This window comes from Nothoprocta perdicaria, unplaced genomic scaffold, assembly GCF_003342845.1.
Source record: "Nothoprocta perdicaria isolate Ctin4 unplaced genomic scaffold, notPer1 scaffold_248, whole genome shotgun sequence".
Lineage (NCBI taxonomy): Eukaryota > Metazoa > Chordata > Aves > Tinamiformes > Tinamidae > Nothoprocta > Nothoprocta perdicaria.
The window spans coordinates 509,474-524,462 of record NW_020455475.1 but is presented as its reverse complement, the minus strand read 5'-3'; the positions used below and the strand labels follow the sequence as shown (position 1 = coordinate 524,462).

General features: G+C 43.3%; 1 protein-coding gene across 1 annotated transcript in view; it reads left to right on the top strand.

Annotated features, from left to right (window-relative positions):
* The first annotated feature begins 5,805 nt into the window (after window positions 1-5,805).
* The window catches only part of RUNX2 (runt related transcription factor 2), a 72,001-nt gene continuing 62,817 nt past the window's right edge, over window positions 5,806-14,989 (top strand). The window contains exons 1-2 of the mRNA XM_026039970.1: window positions 5,806-5,958; window positions 10,780-10,884. Coding sequence (XP_025895755.1) covers window positions 5,847-5,958; window positions 10,780-10,884 — 217 coding nt within the window. The 5' untranslated portion in view covers window positions 5,806-5,846. The remainder of the gene's footprint in view (window positions 5,959-10,779; window positions 10,885-14,989) is intronic.

The window sequence follows — 14,989 nt, the reverse complement described above, 5'->3', positions numbered from 1 at the left end:
TGCAAAGTCTTCTCTGCTTCCCCGTCTTGCAAAGTTTGCTATGCCCCCGTGTCCTGCGGTGCTTGAACTGTCCCCACTCTGCAATGCCTGATGTGATCCACCCCCGTCCTGCAATGCTTGACGTGCCCCACCGCAATGCCTCTGTGCCCCCATCCTGCAGTTTCCTGTGTCCCCCACAACGCCGGCTTTGCCCCCCGTCCTGCAGTGGCTGCTGTGTCCCTACCCCGTCCCGCACTCTGCCTCCCTCCCCAAGACTTGCAGTCTCCTGTGCCCCCCTATCCTGTAGTACCTGCTCTGCCCCCCGACCTACACAGCCTCCTGTGCCCCCTTGTCCTGCAGCTSCTGCTGTGCCCCCCCGGCAGTCCCTGCTCTGTCCCCTGGTCCTGCACAGTCGCCTGCACCCATCTCCTCCTGTGACCGTTCTGCCCACCCTGTCGTGTGACACCCGTGTCCTGCAGTGCCCCCGTGCCTCCCGCTGCAGCCTGGTGCCCCCTTGCAGTGCTTGTGCCGCAGGGCTCCGCGCTGTCCCGCGAAGCGATCCCGCTACTTGCCCCCCCACACCCAGGCAGCCTTGCTGGACACCTTYTCCCCTGATCCTGCACGGGCGCCTTTTTAAAAACAGACAGACAAACCCCAAAAAACTCTGTTCGCCTGCGGTAAAAGGAGCCATTCGGCCCCCCGACCTGTGCGGGTGCGAAGCGGGTGCCCCCCCTTGGCCCAAACTTCCTGCTACCTGCGCCCAGGGGGGCCCACGCGGGGGGCCAGGCCCCTCACTTCTCCCGACGGGTGAAGTCGCACAAAAAAACCCCAAAGGCGCACAAAAAAACCCCATATATTTGTATGCAAAAGAACTTTATTATTTTATATWTGTACGTAATAGCCTGCGTTTAAGCAAGGCCTGTGCTCCACGTCACTAGCCGTCAAGGCCCCCGGGTGTCCCGACAGCCTCGGGTGGGCACCTGTGGACCAGGCACCCTGCGCTGCCCCCCCATAGCGGCCACCCCGGGGTCGACCAAYGTACCCAGGGCACCCGCAGGGCCCAGGGGCGCCGTGCGCTTCCCAATTCTCGCTTTGCTGGGGAAGGATCGGTAAAATAACCAGCTGCTATTTAACCAGGAACTGATGGGTGCGTGTTTTTTAATAAGTCGCAGCGATGYGCTGCGATCGGCTGGGGAGAAACCCGGTGGCACCATGGGGATGCCTTTGCCATCAGCCACGGTGGAGGGACGGTCAGAAACTGGGGTGTCTCGGGGCTTTTGGTCACAGCGGGGGACACCCAGGCCGTGGGGACAGCGAGGTTGCATCCCCGAGCAGCTCTGGTGCCCGGGGGCTCCAGAGGAGGAGCTGCCGTCGCGTCGCGATGATGAGAATTTAATTGAGCGTTCGATTAAGTGGGYGTCGGAGGTTTGGGGAGCGAGGCGGCAGCTCCCGCGCCCGCCTATCCCCTGCACCCCGTCCCCCTGCTCCCGGCCCTCAGCAGTGCAGCAGACCCCCACCGCCGTCCATTAGAATAAGGGGAAGATCCAAGCTCAATATTAGCACATTTAGGGTATCATTATGAGTAAGAATTCTCCGTGTGCGATAAAACGGCGGAAAAAGGATTAGAGCTTTTCCCAATCCATTTGTGTCCATCTCTTCTTTATATGTGTGTAAGCTCTGTCTAAAATTGATAATATTATTCAGTGCTGGGATTTATTGGGATATACTGGGACACATTGGGATCCTGAGGGATAGTGGTCATGTACTTGCTCCTTAACAGAAAGCTATAGGTATGTGACCAACTTATCGATGCTTCATGAATATTGAGGTGTCTGCATTGCCCCTGGGGTTTGTAGCCGCCTTCATGGGTGCATCTCCGTTTCCACGTGCAGAACAAAGTTTGCACTTTTTTTTTCTCTTATAAATATGCTGTATATATAGCCTTTACTTCCTGCTCGGTGAATCTGATATTCAGTTGAAATAACTTTTGGACCTATTGTAGAAAATTATTTTTGAATTTTAACTTCTGTGCAGCTGTCCAGTACTTTTAGTCCAAGGGAGCTGCATGCAGCGTACAATGAAACACTTGACTGTGATATAACCAAGTGGGAATTATCTCAGAAAAAGAAAAAAAGAAAGACAGATTTGGGCCATAGAAAATCTGGGTTAAACAGTAACTTGAAAGTAGAATATCTCACGGACAACACAGTTTTTGAAGTTTTATTGGCAATAAATAATATGTTGATGATAATGTTTTGAGTGGTGTGTTAAGTATGTCATAATTCTCTTGTAGAGATCTCCAGTTAGAAAGTACTGTGAGTATAGTGCTGTTTTAATTTAAAAAAACAGATATAAATCATATGCAGGAAAGGAAGTATGTTGTAAACAGTGCTGGTTTTGATTATAATTTTTTAAAATAATGTCAGATAAGTATTGCATTTGAATTTTAAATATTAATATTTGCACGCTCTGGGGATAGAGTTCGTGTCGAGTGTACTAACTAATAAGTTTGTTAATGCAAACTCTTTTTGTGGTGGAGGATATTAACAATGTGCCTATTAATATAGATGTAGCCGTCTAATCATATTCGAGCATAAAAGGATATTGTGAACCAAGGTCCAAATCATATTCACTTATTACTGTTTCTTTATAGCCAGTGGTACTTTATTTGTGAGCAGCAGTCAGAATTTGGCCCTCTGTTTATGTCTCAGTCTGGGAAATTTTACTGAAAGTCATAAAAGACCCAAGTTGYAATGTTAGCTGTTACGAGCATTTTTGTATGTTGTTTTGAATGATGCTGATAGTAGCCGAGAGCCTTAGTGGACGTAAAGGCAGGGGAAAAAAAAATGGAGCGAAGTATAAAATCTCTCCCCAGTAGCACCACAGTAGTTAAGGGTCTGTCAGCGTTTCCACTCCAAGCCCCAGTTTTCAGAGTTTATAACTCAGCTGTTTTAAATAGCTTCAAGCTGAAACCTGGTGTACGAATTGTCAGCCCAGATGTATATTTTTAAACAAAAAGTAGTGCAAATCAGTTATTCTGTTTCAAGTTATAGAACATTAAAATATTTTTAATAGTATCAGATGCTCTTTTGGCAATCTCTGGAAAAGGAATTCCCCGTATAGAATATTTTGCATTCGGTGAGCTGTTTGAATTCAGTATTTTGCAAAATAATAAAAAAAAAAGTTATTGGAGTGAGGGGCATTAGTGTTTGAGAGGACCTGCACATTAGCACATRCACATTTAGCATGCACACTAGCTTTATTTTGAAACAATCATTTTGCAGTGCAGAAAGCCTTAACATTTGGTATTATTATACAGCATTTTTTACCTCTCAGCTTGTAACTTCTGTCTTTAGGGTACGTGCTTTGGCCATTTCAATCCCACCAGACTGAAATTGGGCGAACAGGTTGCTTGACCAGATGAGAATAATTGTGTTATAGAAAAAAAATACAGCATTATTTTCAACCTGTCAGAATTTGTCTTATTTTTTGTCTTTATTTAACTTCATGTGCCTTTTTGCAGAGCTTCTGCCAAAAAAAGGCAAAGGTTTATTTTAATAATCAAACTGTAGATAGTTTTATGCAGAAAGTAAATATTTTTGAGTGGTGGAGATATTTGTATTTAAAGAATGGCTAAGATACTTGCCCTGTAGATACTTTTAATCTTCAAAATTTTACTCTAGTCCCTAGTCTTTTTACACTGCACTTGTAATCCTCTTTCTAAGAAAATGTAAATAATTTTTGCTTGATACGTGGCGTAAAACTGCCAAATCAGGTTTATGCAAACAGTCTTTCCATAGGTGAAGTTACTTTCTGAAGCTCCCGGGATACCCCACTTTTCCATCGTTTTCTTACATCTTTTGCATCTCTGCAAAAATTTTCTCTAGACAGAGCACGTATGCACATTGGTCTTCTGATGTGCAGTGGCAAAAAAAAAAAAAAAAGGATAAAAATATGATAAATATTTTGCTCCTATTGCACAGCAGAGGAGTTTGCTTTTTTTTTTTTTTTTTTTTTGCCTTTAATGGGCAAAGTCTTACATTTTCAGTCCTAATTTCAGTTTGACTTTTCTTTCAGTCTCAGTGATACCGTGTCATGCTGCAGGGAAACAGTGCATTTTAGCTCTGCTGTAGCTCTCGACTGGAGGCAGTTGACGCGGGGACTCCAGCAGCGCCACGTGCTCTTTCATGCCGACGTTCAAGTTGACCAATCYAAGTGACGTTGTCGATGGGGAGAATTGAAAGGGAAGGAATAAAACCCACGGAAAGCAGAGGCATCCTGAGTGCTGGACGGAAGGGCCCACGAGGGAGCTTTGCTCATGCTTGAGCTGGTGTCGTGAGCTCTGGTGGCAGGAGACCACGGTGCGACTGGTGCCACCTCCGGGCTCTCGGAGCACCAGGAGAGGAGGCTGCGCTGCTCTCCTCCCTCTCCCGAGGCTCCAGGTGGACACGTGTGTCCTCCTTAGSTCAGGGTCTCTGCTTCTGAGGAGCTGATGGGATTTCTGTCTCTCAGAAACACCAAGGACAGGCTGCAATTGCCYTGGCTACTGAGGAGCATCACTGGATGCTCCAGAGCTGTCGTACAATATAGCAAAGCCCGAAGGGGAGTGTTTTATAAGCATTCTGAAGCCCCAGGCTTTGCAGTTTCAGCCAATATCCATTTATTAAGGGTGAGAATCAGCTCCTGTGCTCAGCAGATATTACTAGTTTGCGTATGGTGGTTCTTGCACCTTGCTTGGAAACTTCGTTGTCACCAGATCCAAAATCCCGAGCTAGCCGGACCTCAGATCTTATCACAGATATCCACAGAGGCGCTTCTTGTGGTTTTTTTTTTTTTTTTTTTTTTTGTATGTATGTTTTTGTGTTCTGAGATCTTAAAATCACTTTCAAGTAAAACAGTAAAATCTGACCAAAATAGTAAAATCTGACCTGACAAGCAGACGTCATAAGAGTCAGTGACACAATCTTCAGGTGCTCTTACCTGGTGTTTTGCTGAAAACCAAGAAAGCAGTAAGTTCATACGGTGTTTCAGCCTCACTTTATTCTTTCATTTATATCAGCCGAGCTGCAATTTCCAGGCATAAAGTCAGTCATGTTTTCAGGTTTTGTGTAGCTTTGCTATTCTYTTTGGCTGTTTTAAAGTAGAACAGCGCACGGGGCCACGTAATGCTGTCCGTGCGTATCCAGAACCGGGCAGTGTTTCACCTCAATACTGCAGTGCAATTCCCAGGGTCAGGCTCACTGCATGTATGGAAAAGCCCTTTGAAGCAGAACCGAGGATAGAAAAGGTCCAGGAGAGGGAACAAATTTCTCTGAATAACACAAGAAGTCTTGACTGATCATGTGGAGTGGGAGAAACCGTAAGAGGGGCAGATCTGGCATCTCASGTTGTGGGGTTGTTTTTAGGGGGGCAATGGGCTTTTTTATTTGTGGGAGTGCTTTTTTTTTCAGTTTGTTGTTTTTACAAACTAAGAGCCAGCACCAGTATTGGGGAARGGGGCAAAAGAGACCTATTTTCTCGGTGCTGCAGTGGAAATTTTTGTGTGAGGAAGCTTCTCCTCCTAGTAACCGTATATTCCTGTTTAAGTTAACTTTTAGAAAGTTSCAGTGTGGGAATACGGCAGGTGTCCCCAGGGCTGTCAGCCTGGCTGATCACCGGACTTTGGGGGTGTTTTTCTGATCACTTAAATTTGGGAAACTGGTTTGTAGAAGGGCGGCTGCCGAGGCCGCGCGGGCGCGAGCGGCGGCGCTTCCCCACGTCCCTGCTGCCATGGCGGCCCGGGCGGCGGCCTCACCGCTGCCCTCGCCTTCCCCTCTCCGCAGGTGGTGGCCCTAGGAGAAGTGCCTGATGGGACCGTGGTCACCGTGATGGCCGGCAACGACGAGAACTACTCGGCGGAGCTGCGCAACGCCTCGGCCGTCATGAAGAACCAGGTGGCGCGGTTCAACGACCTGCGCTTCGTGGGCCGCAGCGGCAGAGGTGGGTCCCGCCRCGCTCTCCTCACACTGCCCTCCCGCGTGCTGTGGGTGCTATGGGCTCCCACCACAAGCTGAGCTCTCCGCCGACCTCCCTACCCCCGGGCAAACTGCACAGTTAGCCCCCTTCTTTCAGCAGATTTTTTAGGGCCTGACGGCAAGCTTTGGCTTGCAGACAGCTTAGCCTCAGATGCCCGAAAGGGAGGCGCTGCTCGAGGGTTTCGAGGGCTCTCGTTGTCGTCCTCCAGCCATTCGGAGTTCCTATAGTCCTGCCAAACTTCTGCCAGCGATGTCGTGGTGAAAATACAGCCTTTTTCTGGCTTTAAGATATGGGGTGATGACGGAAAGGCTATCTCGGGGCGAGCTGGCACTTCGCTGGTTGCTCAAAGAGGGCTGTTAAATCAACTGGTGGTGAAGCCTAAACATTTTACTTTATATATTTGAAGTAGTTTTTATTTATTTTATTATTATTATTATTTTTGATAGCCCTGTGTGGAGAAAAACTGGAAAACATGCAGGGCTGGGCCATCAGCAATAACGCCAGTTTTGCAGTAATATTCTGTAGAAAGCAATATAGTTCATCTTCGAGAAGGAAAACACATTTTTCTAAAAACATTCAAGCCCRTGACAGCTTCCTCAATAGTTGAAATCAGATGACATGCTTTCCTAATTACAAATGTTTCATGAAGGTGATCCCGTAAGAGTGGCTCCCCAGGACTACTTTTTCTTTTAACTTTAGGGACCTGGCCAACAGTTCTTTTGATTTTTTTTTCCAATGTGGAAATTACTGACAATCCAATACCTTGAAATAAGGCAAAACTATCGCAAAAGTAATACAATATAAATATGAACTTTGCTGCCCTTTCAGACAAGGTGTTAGCCCTCTTTTCCATTTGTCTTGCTTTTTTCCCCCCTAAGCAGCCGTGCACTCTGTGGTTCTGCTGATGAATGAGGTTTGAGGGCTCTCTGGCTCCGTCACTAGTGCTCCTCACATTGGGAGCTCAGTAGTATATCAGCATGGCAGCAGTGATGAAAAAGAGCTGAAATGCGAGGTTCTGCCTCTGATCTGCGGATCTCATTTGAAACGTATGATCTGTACTTTTCGCTGGAACACAGGGCAAGAGGTAGAGGGCCTGATGAATCAGTAGATGCAGCGAGAGATGCACGCAAACCCCCAACTTCTCAAATTTGGATCCAGTAATTTAATTTAGGCTTGTGTCTGGCAGACGTGAAATATATATATATATAWAAWATATATATATGTATATATATATATTTTTTTGATCAATCTGGGTAAAATCTATGGAAAAGCGATAGTGTACTTTTCAAACCCTCAACATATTTATTTAAGAGACTTCAAAGAAAAACAAAGGGTGTGCACTGTTTTACTATATTGGTTTTCTGAGTTTTGGCTAGTTTCCCAAATAGCAATTTTTATATTTAAAAAAAAAGGGGGGGGGGGGAAGAAAAAAGACAGACTTAACTGCTTGCAGACTTTTCACGCATGGAAGATGAAGAAAGCTTCTTTTGATGAAGTGTAATTATGTCCAAACAGAGCTGACCCCCTCCCCCTATATTTCTTATGATCTTAACGGAAGAAAGTAGGGCTTTTCCTTTGAAGCAGCCGGGACTCGGTGGAGGATCTGAAATGCTGCATTCTGCTGCCAGAGGCAGGATGGAGAAATTGGTCCAGACTTGTCTTCCAGACTTAGAACAGAGAAGGGCGAGAGAGAGAGAGAGAGGGAGAGGGAGAAGGAGATATCATTAAAGATAGATTTTTAAAACTCTGCTTAAAATAGGAAAGAAAGCAGTAGTTGCAAACAGAAGTGAGAAAGCTACTTACATAGACAAATATCGGCAGMTACTTGTCTTGGAGGAGAACAGGAAAAAATAAAGTAATAAAGAAATCGCTTTTCGGTGGGGAGAAACTAATCCACACCTGTTCCTGACTTTAGATTTACATCTTTCTAAACAGCTTGCTCTTTGATCTCTGTATCTCTAAATTTGATTGTGAAGTCTGAATCATCAACTTGCCACTTCACCTTCTCTCTCTCCCACGTTTTTTTTTTTTGTCTTGCTTCTCATGGCTCAATCGAGAGGCTTGATTTTGATAAATGTTAATGCTGCTAGTCGGCAGAAGCTGCACGTTTTTGCTCAAACACCTTGCTGTCTTGGTAAGGAGAAGCAGCCAGCGCTCCTTCCGTGAAGGCAGAAGTTGTTTGTATGTGGTTTGGAGGCAGTAGCTCCCTTTTACAGCCTGATCCGCAGCCCAGAGAAGAAAGAATTCCTGTCTTCAATAAGCAGGGGATCATAACCGTAATTTTGTTGTGTCCTGATACTTTAATCACATTAGTATCTAACTGAAAAAATATGCAACGAGCACAAGCTGCCGAGTCTCCTTTCAGGCTAATTTCTGGGGTTTGCCTTGTGCTTCAACATGTGTCCATCTTGTCCTTTTCYGTGTCAGCTAGGCTCGCACGTGTTAATAACAAAGAATGCATAGTTTAGACACACTAAAGCAATAGTGCCAGATGACTGCTTGACTAGGAATTTAATAAAAGAGTACTAAAATTAGTCCTTAGGTTCTAAAAGCGGATAATTTAAATGACTAAGGGCCCAAAAGGAAGGCGATAAAAAGTGCATTAAAGGATTTTGTAGCTGAGGAAGGAGATCTGGGAAATCAGTCACATCTCTCCGTGGCAAGCAAAAGCACCATTGAAACATGTGCCCCAAAGAATTTATTTTGTTCCTAACCCTTTAATAGGTAAATCATCTTCTGAAAGCGAGGAAACCTGGCCGGGCTGGGCAGCTCCCTGCAGTGAAGCCACATATTGCAGGGTGTAACAAATAGTGTATTTTGCTGGGTTGTTTTTTAAGTGTAACAGATTTTTAAACTTACGTGGCATAGAAATAGAGTTGTAGCATTGGAAGGCCAAGCTTTTCATTCAGAAGCCCGGGGGAACATCCCGTTTGCRCCGCTGGCAGTTGCCCGTGGCGTTAAACTCATTTGATATAGGCAGCTGTGATTCGAGTGGCAACATCATGTAATTTTGTGGTCAGATTTTTTTCCATCTGATAAGCTGGCAGAAAGGAAGCTTTAAATCTGTACCTTATCCCGAGCGAGTTTGTATAGCGAGAGAAAAGGCTCCTTTCTTGCCTCACTGGGAAGAAAAGGCACTGAGACCAGCAGGTGGGTGGACACCACTTAGTGATGCAAAAAGGCCAGACCTTCCACCTACACCTTACACTATAGGACGATCATCCTGGAAAGACCTGCAAAAAGATGCCTTTTCCAATGAGATAAGGTTAAGTCTTCTTCGGCTAGGTGTCCTGGTTGGGTTTTGCGGTCGAATTTGGCTTCTTGAGATTTTTATACCCTTGTTGAGGCCCTGATTTGCGCCCTTGAAAAGATGGGCACAACTGGAGGGCAGCTGCACCTGGAAAATCATTTTGCTCTAACTGACAGTTATATTTCGTTAAAAAAAAAGTCCACGTCACATTTTAACTCATGAAAAGCATAGCCAAGACGGTCTGAAGTTGCACTCCTGGTAGTAAATGATGCGTGTCTCAAGCAGGTTTGGGGGATATATGGCTTGCAGTAGAAAGAAAGGCCAATTGCTAGATATGACAGCCAAAGCTCTGTTCTTTATTAGGCCATATATATAAGCTGTTCTATATTAGGCTTGAAAAGACTCCGTTAAGTTTGTGCTGTTGCATATTGTTTAAGATTCATGTCTTGATCGGATGCCTTCAGAGTTCAACACAAGGCAAAGCGCTAGCAGCAAAAATGCCCGTATACACACACAGAGGCAAAAAAAAAAAAAAAAGAAAAAAAAAAAGAAAAAAGGAGCCTTGAGAGTCTGGTAAAGTAGCAGCTTAAATGAGCAATAAGGCCTAAGACTGCTGACTGTTTTATTGAGTCACTGTTCTACGCCCACCTTTTCCTGTCTTGAAACAGTTTTCAGTTTTGACTATCTGACATGACTAACGGTTGCATATCTAGCAGATTACAACTGTCAGTGCGTCTCCAGAGCAGAGGCCAGGGCCCTGTGAGAACGTGCCCCTCAATGCTGTCGGCTCCATTTATTTATTTATTGGTGACGGTCTCATGCAGCTAAAGGCTCCAGATGAGCCGGGGCAGTGTGTGTGTGAAAATGCAGATGCAGGTTTGCTAGGGAAGCAGCCACACACCGAAGAGTTTCTCGCAGTCATGGGAAAGTTGAGGGGTTTCTCAGTGTTTCATAGATGGAATATATGTAAGGGGAAAAAAAAAAATTATTTGTTCCGGTGATGATGATATCATCGTGTTACCTCTGGCATGTTAAGGACAGGAGACACTAGTTCCCTGTAAAAATGCTTCCCAGGAGGAAAATATTTTTTTCTTCATCTTTATTGTAGTCAAGTCAAACAAATGCAATGATAAAACTGTGTGAAGTAAATAACATGTGGCCGCATTCTGCTCTCTGTCGCACAGCTGCAAAACTGGAGTAAATTTTTAAATTATCTGACTTACTTTGGATTTACACCACTTTCAATACAGAAAAGAATTTGGCTTGTCCTCAGCAGTGAATCACTTTTGTTCTGTCATTGTATGATGACCCATTATTAAATAAGGAACATTTAGATTGTCAACACATGGACATATTCTTGACACAGAGTAAAACTGAAGGGGAGGAAAACTCCTATGGTCAGTTATGGTTTTAATTTTCACGATTGTGGTAACGACAGGGAATAATTTTAAACGTCTCTGATTCTTTACTGAACATGCATGTGACTGTTTTCGTGTTGTAATCACTTATTCCTTGTTGTTTTTTTCCCTTTGTAGGGAAGAGCTTTACTTTGACAATAACTGTCCTGACAAATCCCCCCCAAGTCGCTACATACCACAGAGCTATAAAGGTTACAGTGGATGGGCCAAGGGAGCCAAGAAGTRAGTATTATGGGTTTTTTTTTCTTTGCACTTACGCCTGCTTAATTTTGTTTAACATAGACCCATAAATGAAATATATATCTTTGTCAAACATTGGTCCTTGCTCAACAAAATATGTAAGCGCATGCTTAATTTGGAGTCTATTGGACCACACACATACTTGCATTAAACACACACTTAAGTGCTTGGCTGAATTTGGGCAATCATGAACCTGATTTTCATTCACATCAAGGTCTTGATACATTATCTGCCAGTGTAAATGAGAAGCGAGCCCACTGTATTTATATATAATTTGATTTAGGGATAATGCATACAATCCTGCAACATGTTGACGTCCCTGAACTCCCATCAACTGCAAACTGAAGACATTTAGAACACAATAGGAGCCCGATCTTGCAGGATCAGTCCTAGTGGAGAGAGAAAATACATAATATAGTGTCTTTTTGTTTGCCCTTAAATTCTTTTGCCATCAGATAATTAATGCACCTGGTTAATCTCATCATACCTGAAATTCGTTTTCAGCTATGGACTCATCACAGATCCCTGGGGGCCAAAGAAAGCTATAAAGGCAGTTTATCGAGAGCACGGTCTTTGTTTCTTATTGATGCACAGAATGTGCATATTTTATTTAAACAATGTCCAGCAGATTTTCACTGAACTTGTTTAGCTCAGAGCAGAGCACCTTCCTAAATTCACAAGAATCTGTTTGCAGTGATTGCTGGCCGTGTTTTTATGACAATCATGTTTTTTCATGCTCCAGCAGCTGTTAGGGAGAACACCGACTTTTAGATACAGTCAAGTCTGGTTAATCCATCATAATTTGTATGGCTGTCTCTCTGTCTAGCAGATTTAACTGGTGACTAGTCTCACCTCATGAGAGTAGCACCAATGTGCCAGTTCTGGAGTTTTTTCTTTCTCTAACCAGAACAACGCTTTCTAAATTGATTGGATTAACCAGGTATAGCTGTATTTAAATTACATGGAGAGATTAAGAATTATTTGATGAATAACCACATTAAAAAGATCCCTGTAATGGAAGCATCCCAAATAATTATTTTGCCTTTAATCTGCAAATACAAACAAGACTTTTAAGGAGCTTGCAGGGAGTTTTCAGGGAGACAGGAGTCACACAGTTTAGTGGTTTTGATACCAATACCTGCCATAGTGTCATCTCCTCTTCTTACACTGAGAGAAGAAAAAAGTGCAACTGGGCTGTTAAGTTTCATCTTGAACAATAAGTAAGAAAAAAGCAAGTAGCTGTAGAAAGAAATTCATTGCATAAATACTTGTGTTGCACTGCCTGCTCAGATATAGGATGTCCTTCTGCCACAGGTCGGGGATTTTTGTTCTGTCTTTCATCTCTAGTTGACTTGGTGCTCTTAGGACTCACCTGCATGTGTTACATTGTGTAGCTTTACTTGGAGAACTTGGACAAGTTGCCCTCCTGGAGTGCACTCCATGGAATAACTTAGACCTTTAGCCATTCAATCCATTTGGAGTCTGATTCTGTGAGCAAGGGAACCTTCTTAGGGACTGGGACTAGATTGGGACTGAAATGGAGCCATTTTGGTATTCAGTGGATTAAAACTGAGTCTGTGTTAATATAATTTATCAAGATATCAAAGTTCTGCCTTAGTGTTTTTAGTTTAGCCATGAAAGACAGTCCCTTGTTGATGATGCCTATCTGCTATCCCCACTGATTGCAGCTGACACTAGGACTGTGCAGTAACTTGGAAAATTAGTTCTTATAGCCTAAATGGAGTTCCTCGGAGTTCCTATGCCCTTCTTTTCATTTACTGTTTATTTTGTTAAGAAGTCAGCCAAATGTAAGCCTGAATTAATAAAATTTTGGCTGAATACTTGGCGAGGTCCTACTCTAGGGTCTATTTGGTTCTGCAAGTTCTGATTTTTTTTTTTTTTTCAGTCTGGTGCTTATGACAAAAGGCCTCTATGATACCTCTAGTTGTTAAATCTGTTGTTTTAGAGAAAAAGTAGTTTCAGAAGAAGTATTACAGAAGTTACACTGAATTTCCTYTTTCTTCTAAAAGCCTGTGTGCTCAGGTGAATTTATTGCTGTTSGGTAGCAGTCGTTCAATAAGTGCATCTGATGTATACATTGTGTGAGGATAACTAGGTAATAAGGAATTCAAGCCAACAAGTGGCTCTGATAGCGAATGTGGTTTTCTTAAGGAATTATGTATCAGAAATAGTGCCCCTCTGTGCCAATATTTATTTCACTTAGACATCTCAGGCATGTTATCCTATTTTTCCTTTCTCTGGCAGCTCAACCAGAGCTGTCACATCACAAACAACTTTTTTCTTAATATACACATCTGGCGTTGGCAGTTGGACCAACTTCATAAGAGCACATGATCATCATTCATTACAAGATTAAAAAGTACCCCATGGCATCATTGATGTTTTTTAACTTTGATCTTTTGCAGTGTGATTCATCTCAGTTATAAAACTTCTCTTTAAAGGAACACAACCGATGACTTATTAGAACCTTCATTCTAAGTACCGTAAACATAAAATTATGCACATCTTTACAAAATGTCATTTACTTTATTGCCAGCTTATCATTTTAAGACATGACATCATGCTTAAGATCGTGAATTTGTAAGGCTTGTTTATAGGCAAGGCACTTTGACCTTCTGTTGGCAAGCTGACTCAAGGGAACAAATGCCGTATGTTTTCCAGCAGCAGTGGGAGCAGCAGCAGCACCATGACAGATATCAAAATCATTTAGAGCCTGACATTAGGAGTGCTGAACACTCATGGTATGTAGTGACTCTGGGTGGTATTTTGGATGCTCAGCACTTCCGAAAGTCAGGTTCTTAAGTGTAAGTGCCATTTAGCTGTTGTAAAGCTATGCCTGTAGAAGCTTGCTGCCTTAGCTCTCTGTTATTATTCTTATTTTAAAAGATTTTAATTGAGACAGTGATGTCAGGTTGCTTTGGTAGGAAACTTGCCCATTTCTACATGAGAAAAGGTAAATATCTTCTTGTGATTATTCCTTGGAAACAAATTTGTTTTGTAATTCTCTGTATCAGGTTAACTAGCTAACTTTTTAGGAGCTTCTGCTGTGCTGCACCGTCTTTGCACTGTTGCTTACTGAGAGATGGAGTCTACAGAACAAGTTGTATATGATCTTTGGGGATCATTGGGCAGTCCTGCAGATATTTTTCCCTTCTCGTGTCCTTTTTAAAACCTGTGCTATGTATGTATATTAGCTAACAGAGCTGCCTTCCAGCTGGGAGGGCTGAAGGATGTTTTCCAGAGACCTATGTTATCATGAGGTTATAACTGACCAAGAGTTATCACCATATCACTGTACAGAGACTACTGGGAAAAAAAAAAAAAAACAAAAACCAAAAACAAAACCACAAACTTTGTATAACCCTTCCTTAATTCTTTTGCTTTACCTTACTATAAAATACAGAAATAGGGATTTAGAGATTTGTCAATCCATAGCAGTATGTTTGCAAAACGAATTGGTCATTCTATAGCAATATGTTTGCAATAGCAGAGATCTCCTTCTTGCTGGCTGCTTTTGGTTTAACACAGGTCAGTAGGGAAGTCAGAYGCAGGGAGGGAGGAGAAGCAGATATCTTTTTGAATTTTGCCTCGCTTCCAAAGTCTTTAGTTCACCTCTAATTAAAAATAGCCTCAGGACTCACTGACCGCAGTTCTGTATCTCAGCTTGAATGGAAAAGTAGCGCTGAGCTTTGAACTGAAACTGTTTGGGTGGGAAGAAAAGTGCTTGATTTCATTCAGCCCGAGAATATTTATCTGCCTYGGTAGCTCCTAAGGTGCCCATGTGACGAAAGGTATGAGCAAACATTGCCCTTTTCCTGCGCCCGCCGAGGAGGACAGCAGAAGCCAGAGGTGCTGCTCAGTCTTTGTATTAACTGTTTGGCCGAGTGGCTTMTGAAGCGCAGATAAAGTGATTGAGATTTTTGAGATTCCGAGACTTAAAACCGTAACAGTTTTTAGGAAGTTCTCTCGCTCTCTTCTTTCAAAGGCTGAGGGCGGAGGGATAAGTCTGGAATAGTGGAATGTGCTTTTGAGTAGAGCAGCTTTAAATCTTGCAGTAATTTTTTTC